This window comes from Mugil cephalus, chromosome 3 (assembly GCF_022458985.1).
Source record: "Mugil cephalus isolate CIBA_MC_2020 chromosome 3, CIBA_Mcephalus_1.1, whole genome shotgun sequence".
NCBI lineage: Eukaryota > Metazoa > Chordata > Actinopteri > Mugiliformes > Mugilidae > Mugil > Mugil cephalus.
This window is the reverse complement of record NC_061772.1, coordinates 12,492,425-12,504,496: the sequence shown is the minus strand read 5'-3', so window position 1 is coordinate 12,504,496 and position 12,072 is coordinate 12,492,425. Positions and strand designations below refer to the sequence as shown.

Below are 12,072 nucleotides of genomic sequence, written 5' to 3'. Positions count from 1 at the left end.
GGATCTTGTATTAGCTTGTCAGTGTGCTGAATGTTGAGCCAATAGCATCGCAAAGCTTCTTGTTCATCGTCATTTTCCGTTGTTAAGACTAGATCTGCATGAACACAATATCACATGTACAGTTCCACTCTTAAGTACATATCTGATCCCATAAATGCAGCTTGAGGAGCTGCACAGCTCTCCTTCTTTTATTTTTTTACTTATTCATTGTTTCAGGGTACTTATGGCCATTAAGGTAAAACAGCGATGACAGAAAATCTTCACATGTTGCTTTATTGTAAAGTTCCCTTATTTTCCTCTCCTAGATCTGGAGCCTGATGACAACACATCGTTCTACATCCTAAATGTGGGCCAGTCCCAGTCTATGGTCACCAACCACCAGTCTATTGGCCTTCCTCGTCATGGCATGCAGTCACACTCCCACGTCATCAACACTTCACCACGCCTTCAGTCGCACAAACTGGGATCTGAGCCCCCCAGTTATGAGGCACACGACTCCAAATATGGCACATCCCCCTTACTGCCCTCTGTTCCTGTGGAGGCACCGAAGGCCTTTGAGTGCCCCAGCATTCAGATCACCTCCATCTCCCCAAGCTGCCAGCAGGAGATGGATGCCAGTGAGGACGACCTAAGGGCCAACGGTCCTGATGGGGACTACCACGGCGACAGGCCCTTGTCCAGAGACCACCTGTATTTGCCGCTGGACCACTCGTACCGGGACTCTTCGCTCAGCCCAAGTCCATGCAGCAGCCTCTCCTCCAGGAGCTGGTTCTCTGATGCTTCCTCTTGTGAATCATTCTCACATGTCTATGATGATGTTGACTCAGAGCTGAACGAAGCAGCTGCCCGGTTCACGCTGGGCTCCCCTCTTACTTCCCCAGGTTGCGTCTCGCCTCAAACCGGTGGCGGCGTTTTGGAGGAGCAGCCCCACTGGCAGCACCACCACCCTCCGTTTGTGCACCACTCCCACTCCATCAGCCTGTCTCCCAGACAGTCCCCCTGCCATTCCCCTCGCACCAGTGTCACTGATGAAAATTGGCTTAGTCCGCGCCCCCCCTCCAGGCCTTCCTCGCGTCCCACGTCGCCCTGTGGGAAGAGGCGGCACTCTAGCGCTGACATCTGCTATCCCGGCTCATTGTCTCCTCATCACTCACCCTCACCTACGCCGGGACCTTCACCTAGAGGCAGCGTGACGGAGGACACTTGGGTTGGCAGTCCCTCTGTGGGCATGTCGCCCTTTCAGTGCTGCCCATCTGAGGCAGATATCCCCTCCAAGACGAGGAAGACATCGCAGGACAGAACAGCTATGCAGACTGGGAAAGGGGAGCTGGTGCTCGACGACCAAGGAAATATGTCTCCTAAACTAGACTCTCCTTCAGATGAGACCATGCACGGTCTGAAGAAGGACGGGCCTGTGGAACAGTTCCTCTCAGTTCCCTCCCACTTCTCGTGGAATAAGCCGAAGCCTGGTCATACACCTATATTCAGGTAAAAACGAACAGAAACTTTTGTTGTTGTTGTTTTTGTTTGCTTAAGATGACGGCAACACTCTTCACTTACGCAATTTTATATTGGTGTTCAACTAATATCAAAAAGACAAGGTAGTGTGGCAATAACTGCCATATCTGTATTTCTGTGAATTATTAATAGGAATAAAGCTTACGTTGTCAATCTTAAAAACAATTTATAGGTCAAGGATAAATAATAGGTCTCAGTGATGAATGCCTTTATGAGTGTTGTGAGCCGTCATAAAGATTAAAAAACCCTTTTGGTCTAGGAGTGAAGTGTAAACATTGCAGTGCAGTAAATTTCTGTCATATATCATGTCAGATGAATCATACGCCTGTTAATGGAACTGCAGATCAGTGTTCAGAAAAGGAGGGAACTTTGAGCTTTGTATCAGCAATATAAATCTGATTAAGGATTTTTTTTCACTTGCACCATGAAGTGGTACAAGTTTATTCATGTGTGAAAGGAAACACGGCGACACGAACACATGGTAAATCCTTCAAAGACACAGACAACCACACACAGGAATAGGAGGAGTCTTTTGTCTGTTCTCCAATGTGTGCAACAGATGAAGACATGGCCTTGTTTGTGTGCACTGGCCCCTAGCACCGTAAATCAGTACGGGGCACATATGGCAAGGGGGCCACCGCACACACACCGACACACGCATAGACATAACACAAACGCTTGCTCACACAGACCTAACGTTGTCCAGACAATAACAGGGTCAGCTCTATGAAGTCACACTTCGAACTTATCATATTTGTTAGTGAACTTTCCTCACAGCTAAAAGGCAGTAACTGAATGTTGTCTGTATTGCATTAGGATTAAGTGGGCTTTGTTTGAAATTTATTCCACAAGTTATATCCCATATCCATCCTTACCTAAGCTAATAGATGCCTATGTTGGAGTTTGTTAAATATATTGTTTTAACTGAATTTCTATTTTTAAATTGGACTGAAAATAGGAAGTTGAGTTTCAGGCACATGTGTGCTCACGGTGCTATAACAGATGGCCCAGGTGGAATAGGTGGGACTGAGTTACAGATGAGAGTTGGGTGATAAATTGGCGGGTTGTTCAGACAAAAGAATTTGCTTCCGTCTTACAGTCTGAAATGACTGCATTGACACACATGTTAATGGTGTCAGATGTGGTATTCTCCCCGCTCCTATTAATAAACAGATTGGGTTTGAATTTGCCTGCAAAACGTGACTGTAAAAGGTCAAAAAATGGATGGGAAAACATTTGGGCTGTAAATGCAGTTTCATTTGATGACTTCAGCAGAAGTAGCTGATGATATTATTGGTTGAAGGCTGTACGTGTGCTTATTGGTTTACCGTGAGGCAGCCAGTAAAGATGTTCTGATTTCCAGGACCAATTGTAAATGGACTTAAGAAAGAACAAGAAAGAACCTGCATTCTTGAGTAAATTTAATCTAAATTTAAACAATTTGACAAAGTGTCGTTGTTTGACCTCACATTAATGCATCTTGTGTGAATGTGAGATTACTTGGCTCAGTGGTTGGATAGAAAGCCAGTGGTACAATGGAGTCTGTAGCTGAGGCTAGTTTAAGGGATATGATTGAACTGGGAGCACCTACAATTTGGCTTAGACATTTGAGAAAGGTTATGCTATGTCAGGACATAGTCCACTGCTCCTGCCCTGCTCCGTCACAAGCTCATATTTCCTCTGTCCTCCTCTGCTCCAGTTACCGTAGCGGCCATGCAAACCACACTTCCCTGATGGTTATGTCATGAGTGCTAGGAGGAAAACATATGGGTTAGGATGCCGCTATTACTCCTCTCCACTGTGTCAGAGTTAGATCTTGTTCTTGATACTGGCAACTTCTGTCTGTGAAATTCTAACATGAAAATACAACTTTATCATTAAGTAGTGAGTTTGACATATTACTATATTGACACTGACAGATTATTGACAAAAAGACAAAAAAGAAATAATCATGTAGCAACACAAAAAAATTAAGAACAAGTGAAACCAAAAGTGGCATGTTAATTTCATGGCAATTATTGCAAATGGTGCCTGTGCACAAGCTCATAAGTCTTCAGGAAGCCAAGTTAATCCCTGTAGCGGCAGGCAGGATAATCTATACAATGCAGCTCAGTTAAATTCATAACCACATGGCTTCATTGAGCTTTACGAAACCTGCGCTAAAAATTACGCCCTTGCCTTCCTGTTCCAAATCAGGCTTGTTGTTGGTTTGGTTTCAGTCTTTATGGCAGTTTATGAAGTGAAATGGCTCAAAGTCTAATGCACATGTCTTTAATTCAGTCTGATCAGATCGGTCGGCCTGCAGCCAGCATATGACAGGCGCTTGGAAGGGGAAGAATCCAGGGAGTCGTGCTGGCCAACTTTACGAACTTTAGCTTAAAGATTAATTCGTGCTGTCAGAGTACGTTTCCATGCTACTCTGAACTACATGACAATACATATGCCCCCGTGTAAATACATATTCCCCCTGTGTAACAGGGTGCACAAAGAGCCTACAGTAGTCAGTGCCTGACAGGCACAGCAATAAGTATTCAGAAACAAAGGTATAACTGTGGGAACTGCTGTACTACCAAAAACAAAGAAAGAAAACAAACAAACAATAAAGATTGCAACTGCTACCAGACAAAGAACCTGTATTGACACACACATAACCTGTGCTGCGCTACAGTAAGCCTCTTGGATCATGAATAAATCATTGTTGCACTATCAAGACATGTCAAAGGTTTATGTCGTGGCTTGTACCACAATACAAGTACTTTGTCAAGTTTAACATACAGCATCTCAACTATGGCAAAAATATTAAATTAAAAATGACTTTTATGTGAGCCAAGTAAATTTAATTTGTATTTTTTTAAGGATTGTATTCAAATTTATTTAAATAAATCATAACCAATCAAAGAAAAACTAAGAAACAACAAGATGAAATACAACAATACACAGCATTGTTGACACTAATTCTTGCTGCTAGTGTTAACAAATTGTTTTGGGAATAAACTGAGCTAATGAACTGAGATGGAGAGACCCAGTTTCTCTGTGGAGACGGCCACTGAGTGTTTTATTTTTGAGTGCAGCTGTTCAAATATGATTGTGGCCTACACAGATAACAAAAAAAAAAGAGGCAGGGAGGAAAAACACACAACGGTAGCCGCTGTGTTACACCGCACATGGAATTTAGTCTTGTACAGTATGCACACACACACACACACACACACGTCACACACGCATACACGCATACACAAAACTGTCTGACACACTCCTGTCCTGCCACCCATTCACTGACCCACACAGCAAATGGTTAAAGAGTCAGATTAAAAAGTCCCCTTAGGAAATGATTCACACTTTATGTTTTAACATGACCTATTACAAGTCTTATGTTTAAGAACAGGACTGAAGCATGTGGGTAGTCCAGTGATTCACTGTCTCTTGGGGCAAGCACACAGCATTGTATACCCCCAGTTTGCTCCTATTACACCTTGTTAGACCATGCAAGGGGAAAACCCCCCGTTATCATCCTTTAAATGTTTTCAGACACATTGCTGTCGTCAGCCACGTTGAGGTTGAGTGGTTGTCCTGCTTGACCTTACATTGTGATGTCACAGGGTTAACATACACTACCAGTCAAAAGTTTGGACACACGCTCTCATTCAACTCAACGAGGAGTCGTGTCTGAACTTTGGACTGGTTGTGTATCTCTACAGTGTGATTTCAAATAAGGAAAATATTAATAAACATTTACCAGTGTAGTTTTTTTTTTTTTTTTTTAGGGGAATTCTGATTTGAATGAGCGTTACAGTGTTGTTTACACCCTCTCTGCTCTCACAGTCTTAAAAGAGTTTGTTCACATTTACTGCGTACTGAAGACCACAGATCTTTCCAGAGCATTCTTTGAATGAATCTTTGACAAAATATGATACACAGCATTGTGCGGTTTAGGACTTTCTTACCAGACCTCTAACATCCTCTGCCTCTCTGTGTGGGTGTGTATGTGCGTGCTTGTGGTATTCCTTCCACAGGACTTCCTCTCTGCCTCCTCTAGATTGGCCACTGCCGAGCCAGTTTGGCCAGCATGAACTGAAGATAGAAGTGCAACCCAAAGCCCACCACAGGGCGCACTATGAGACGGAGGGCAGCCGAGGAGCCGTCAAAGCTGCGTCTGGTGGCCATCCAATCGTGAAGGTAATGAATATGGATGTTTTGATTGTGACACATACTGCTGGTCAGCTACAGGCAACTTTACAACCCTCCACAATTCTGTAGTTGTACCTGACCAGAAAGACAGAAAGGCATACATTAGTACATTGACATCCCCCGTAGTCAGGATGACATTTTGTTTGTTAATGCACTGAATACTTCATCCCACTCTCATTGTTTTGCTACAGTGTCAACCCTCGCAGGCTTACAGGGTATAAATCAAGAAGAGAGTAGATACAACCTAACATTTTAGATCAAACAGCAGCACACTGCAGGACTGCCCTCTCTGTGCGTCAAAAGGAATGAGCTATTAGATTTAGGGTTTCATTTTACATATTTGCATGCATAGATTGTCACAGGGATCCTCTCCCACAGCGCCCTGTCAGTCAACCTGTTGAGGCAGACAGGCAGGTAGGCAGGCAAGAGAGCTGTCACTGTAGCTCAGTCAGCTGCTCTGTAATTTGATAGCACCTGTGAGAGACTAGTTGAGTGTTCATAAGGCTACGGCTACTTTAGAGAAAGAGAGAGAGAGAGCAATAGCAGAAGATTTGAGACTGATTAATTATGCAAGGCCCGGTGACAGGCTTTCTTTGTGTGGGTGATTAAAGGGCCTGATGCTGGGCCATAACTATTGTTGTAGAATCTAACAATGACTGAACTCAGACTGAAAGGTTGGTCTCCTGTGCAGTCATTGCACTCACCTCAGTATATCATGCAAACTTGACTGCAGTGTTAGTTTTATTTATTTTTACAAGCTCTGTAGCTCTATAGTGTACATGTTTTTTTTTTATTCCAGTCCCAACCTGCATCTCTAACCACAGCCCCCCCTAAATTATAATATCTATCGAGATATATATATATATATATATAGTTTTCCCAGTACGACTGAATTTTTGTGTAGCTCTGATTATTACTTCTGTTTTTTACTGAGTGATGGTAACCTGTGGTATGTCCGAGTTGCCTGGCACTGCAGTCCTGAACAGAACTCGTGTCTAATGCAAGATCTAACAATTATGGTAAAATACAACACTTGAACAGTTGTGGACACAAAATTTCCTGAAACAACATGGATGTCCAGGCTACTGCCATTTGTTGCTTTAGAAACAGCCTATGTCCTCATGCATTCAGTCATGCAGGCTCATTTCAGGCCAATGATTAACCGTTTCAACCTCAGTTACACCAAGATTCAATCCTACCATATGTGACGATGCATAATTTAGTTGTCAAATATTTTCAACTGAGCGTTTGCCACGCTTGTCCTCATTTCTCATTCCCAGAGGGAATTGTTTGGTGGTAGCCTTTCTCCTGCAGAAGTTACTGACTTGAGAGGATATATGTTTGGTGAGACAGAGTTGATTCCAAATCAGCTGGGATTTGGTCTGTTGTACCCGTACATGTGTTGCCGCCACAATCACTGCAGGTGTGTTTAGTGTTAGAAGGCAGCAGATTCATTTTTTATTTTTATGTAATTTCTTTTATGTAATTATGTTATCAGCCCTTTTTGAGCGAAGGCTCGTAGAATCTGAAATTGTCCATCAACAACTAAATAGTGGATGATAAGATGATGTCATAGATGTCAGGTTTATTAGCCTAATAGAGCTAATTGGTACTGGAAAATTATGTGAATTCAGGGCCCATGTATCCAGGGCTCCATCTAATAGGACAATGTTTGCACACTTACCATAGATAAATAAAAAGATTTTTCACGTGGAATGCAGCAAAACAGGAAGAATGGAGGAAATCATGCGAGAAGATGCTCAATCAGAACCGAGCGAGTCCGTGTTTCCCCCGTTTAAAACAAAGATGAGAGGGACTCATGGTGGAATGAAATGTAATTATCTGATTGTTTCATGGTAGTTATGCTCTAAAGCACGAACAAACACACCCACTCCTACACACAACCCCGCAGGAAGGTGCTGCGTTGCCACATTCTGTGCAAACATCATCTAAATAATGTGATGTGATTATTTTCTACTTCACGATGAAGAAAATGAGATGATCAGTCAGCACTATCCAGTACACAAGGCCAAATTTAAGGGTTGTTTATTGTGAGGAAGTGTCCACACATATATCACCATCGATATATTTGCCTCAGATTCTGGGTTTCGCTTTCATTAGCACTACGCTGCCTCTACCAGTGATCGGTGTGAAAAGTAAAAGCATTTCTCCTGAAACAAACTTTTACAATTTGTACAAACAGCTACACGTTGTCACAGACGGAGTGAGCAAAGAGAGTGAAAGAAGCGCACAAATATCTTGCTTGTCACCAGCAGTGGTTTGCAGAGCTCTTTGCACAGAGAGAAATGTGTGGGTGAATGGGTTATGTGCACGAGAATGAGGTGAGCAAGTGCAAGTCTTTTTTTTCCTAATTATGTGTTTGATTTTCTAATATATATGTGATTTGAAACTGTTTCTGTATTCAAGCCAATGTAAATCCAGACAATTACACCACATCTTCCGTGCTGAACCATGGAGGACTCATCTCACTTAGTAATAGCAATGCTTGGAGGAAGCTAATATTCTACCCACTTCAGTCTAGATGCTAAAATGATTGACAATCAACATTAAACTAACCGCAGTCTTGTGCTGTGTGTGTGTGTATAGATAGTATCACCAGTTGTCCAGCAGGTCTAACAGTCGGCCTGTGTTTACTAAACACCCACTTCTCTGTTGGTAGTCGTCCTAGCCTCTTTTTGATGCATTGTGCACAAAGTACCGTATTGAAAGGTCATTTCTTTACCCTGTGATGTCATTATTGTTTTTGCAGAAACACATTAACTTCAAAAACCGACACCACGCTCACAGTGCTCTGTATTATTGTTTGAGGTCATCAGAAGAACACACAATGAGATGCTGGATATGAGATTTATTTTAAAATTAACGCAAAAAGCGCAGGCAGGCCAACATTCGTCCTTCCTAGAGAGAACCTCAAAGTTGTTCTGCCATTGTTTTGTCTCAGTGTACCATATATTGGCCTGAAGGGCGTCAGACCACTAGAGCCCGTTAACAAGCTTGCGTATATATCATATTTCCCGGGTGCCCTGCTGGTGTGAAGCAAGCTGTTCCCTGGAGGCAGACTGTTACAGGTCCCAGCATCTGAGATTGCAGCCTCTCTGCCACATGATTTAAATATGTACTTCAGACATTTTAGACTATATTTCAAACACCGCAGTGTAGAAAGCAAACAGAAAAATGAATAATCCCTTTTGTTATGGAAACGTCTGTATACAAAACAAGGTGTCTACAAAACAACTGGTCATTTATGGGCACTGCTGTGAGCATTTTTTCTTTTCAGTTCTATTTCCTCCTGCACATTCAAAGCTTTGTCTATGGACGGTATAGAACATACTCTGTTCTCTGCGGGACGTCTTACTCCCCTCGAGTCTTGACTCTGGTGGTGTGATGTCACCAGGTGACGCCATAGCTGCCATCTGGACATGGTGATGCCTTCCTTTTGCGACCACAATGTTTCCCAAATCAGTGCACAACTGAGCCGCTATGTCAGCAGAAAAATCAGAACGTCAGAACTGTGGAGGTGCCGCAGTTTCTGAATCTAAAAATGTCTGCTTTGTTCTGTTACGCCATTGGAAGCAGAATGTCACTAACGCTGCAGCATTCTCTCTGCCTTTGAATAGTTCACTCACTTTGGAAAAGATTATTTCATGGACTGCCAACAGTCCAGGGGATCTGCTTATCTAGCTCCTTTGATTTGACTTCACCACTGGACTATGAAACTGTTTTAGCCATAGAACTGGTCGAAACATGGGAAACATGGGACAAGGGAAAGCACAACGATGAAAAATAAAATAATCTGTACCAATATAAAGTTGTCAAACCTTTGGTGCTGTTGTGTTTTGTTTACAAAGTCGACAAAGTCTCCGTCCTTTTATATCCTCTGTACATGTATTGTAGACAGCAGGGCCTACTTTTCCTGTGTGTGACCAGCAGTGACTTTGTTGCTTGATTACCTGTGTGCGCCTGCATGAAAGGAACTAACTCTTCTAGGAAACTGAAAGAGCCACTACTACCATAGAGGCTAGGAAGCTTGGATGAGTGGAAGAGAGAGAGAGAGGAACTAGCTGGCCTCTCCTGAACCGTGTTGGTCTGTAGTTTATTCATTCTAGATGATCATGCCACACAGTTAGCATGTTGCTAACGTAGCCACAGCTGCTGTAGAGGATTTTCAGGCTGTCAAATACGTTGCGTTACAAATACCCTTTGTGAAACATTTTGTGTTTGGCCATCTTTCTATTTTTGGAAAAGACTTATTGGAACAGTTGTCTCTACTATGTCTTTTGTCTTGATTCTGTTTTTGTTGTAGCATTTCATGATATCCCATACGATGTTACATGAAACGATAATTTTAAAATACATACATAATACATAATAAAAAAAAAAAAAGGAAAGGCTGTTAGTTATGAAAGATTTTCCATTTTCCTCAAATGCCTATGACAAGATTGCTGATTTGTAGATTTTGATACAGACATATGAGAACAGGCCCTTTCTGGAACAGGGAAGTATTTCAGTGTCTCCTAGTTTCTGTTTAGTCACTGCTTGCTTGGATGAAAAACACCCTGAATAGGGCTGAATGAGGAGGAGCAGTTTTAGGTCTGAGATTAATATGTTCTTTTGGTCTGGAAACACAGGATGTAGCAGCTGTTAAGAAGTTTCGCCACAGAAAATAGGTGTCAAATGAATCGCAACCTCAAATCAGAAATATTTAAATTTAGATTATTACTCTGACAAGATGGTAGGAGCCAGAAAGGAGTGCTTTCTGCTATCACGCTTTCATTTTGGTGACATTTAATGCAATGTGTTGTGCATCATATTAAGCCATGACATGTTTATGTATTCTGCCTCACTGTAACTTTGGCAGCACACAAACATTACTCTCTTGTGTTGGTAATGAAACATAACACCACAATGTGTTCTGAGTTTGACTCTAATTCAGTCTGTTAATACTAAGGTTTGAGAGAATGCACCAGCTGACCGGTGATCTAATGAGAGACAGGGGTGCCGTTAATGGCTGACAGTGGTACATCAGACGCTGCGGTAGCCGCACAAATAATGACTACAAAACATGACAGTGTCTCTGTTTAATCGTTTGGGCATATGTGATTCATGGCACTGTGTTCTGTAGTTCTTGCTCAAAGGTTGACGATAAGTGCTAATGATATTGTTAATTAGTCACAGTGTAGCTTTGTGGTCATTCATCTGCGTCTGTGGGGCTTTTATCTACGAGGACAATCGCCATTCATTTTTTTTTAATATGTAAGGCCCAACACGGGAGGCAACCTGTAACAAAATCCCTCTGTCTGTGCTCTAATATTCAAACTCAGCAACCTCAATATTTATGCAGTGTAAATTCTATAGACATCGAAACAACAAGCAGTGTGGTATTAAACAAAATACACATCAAAGATTGTTCTAAATATGGTGAAACTGCAGGTCATCTGACCTTTTTAATATAATTGTACAATGCAGGATGGCTGTGTCTCTGACTGGCTCTTTTGGCCATTCCTCTGGGGCTAGCTGCAGACCTTAATCGGTACACCTGTTGCTAGGAGACATATAAGTCCAAAGCCTCTCTGGCTGGCTGAAGGCTGAGGTATCCTTGTGCGTATTTAACCAGCTTATTTGAGTGCTGCTGCACCCACACAAATATAAGGAGCCCCACCGGTATTAGTGACTGGGTTACAGAGAGAGGCAAGCAGACACAACAGAAAAAGGCTGTCAGATACAATAAAAACACACACACACACCCTATATTTATATATCTATATTTAACACATATATGGGAAATTAACAGGGACAAAATACTACGTCCATCTTTAAACCTGTTGCTACTGTAAATAAATCTAAATGAAGCTCTGGTGTCTTGTGACAAGGGTTTGAAAGCGAATACGACAGAAGCGTCCAAGACAGCCTTAGATTTCCACCAGCTTGGATGCATTAAATGATTTTGATCCTAGTCCTTGAATTCACGGCCATGACCCCATTACTGTCCATCTGTCTGTCTGTCTGTCTCTGTCATTCACTCTCACATTTTCAGTGTCTTTAATCCTTTCTCTTCTTCCGTCCATCTCATCTGCTTTCTTTCCTCTTATTTACCCTTTTCCTGTCTGCCACCCTGAAGCCTCTGCAATACCTTAACAGGTCTGCCTTTCCCTCGCGGACTCTGACTCTCTCTCTCTCCGTAAACTGGCTGGCACAATGGGAAGACACGCAGACAGCAATACATAGCCGCGCGATTTGCACTGTGTGAACTGGCTGGAGCTAGTGTTGCCTTGCCCCGGGGCTGTATTTGATGTAAACATGTTGGAAGCTTGGCTCTCATTTGTTGTAATCAGGCTTAGCGCGCAG

At 42.5% G+C, this 12,072-nt stretch overlaps 1 protein-coding gene across 1 annotated transcript in view; it reads left to right on the top strand.

Moving 5' to 3' along the window:
- nfatc3a (nuclear factor of activated T cells 3a) overlaps window positions 1-12,072 on the top strand; it is a 55,291-nt gene that overhangs the window by 15,902 nt on the left and 27,317 nt on the right. The window contains exons 2-3 of the mRNA XM_047581651.1: window positions 306-1,488; window positions 5,532-5,694. Coding sequence (XP_047437607.1) covers window positions 306-1,488; window positions 5,532-5,694 — 1,346 coding nt within the window. The remainder of the gene's footprint in view (window positions 1-305; window positions 1,489-5,531; window positions 5,695-12,072) is intronic.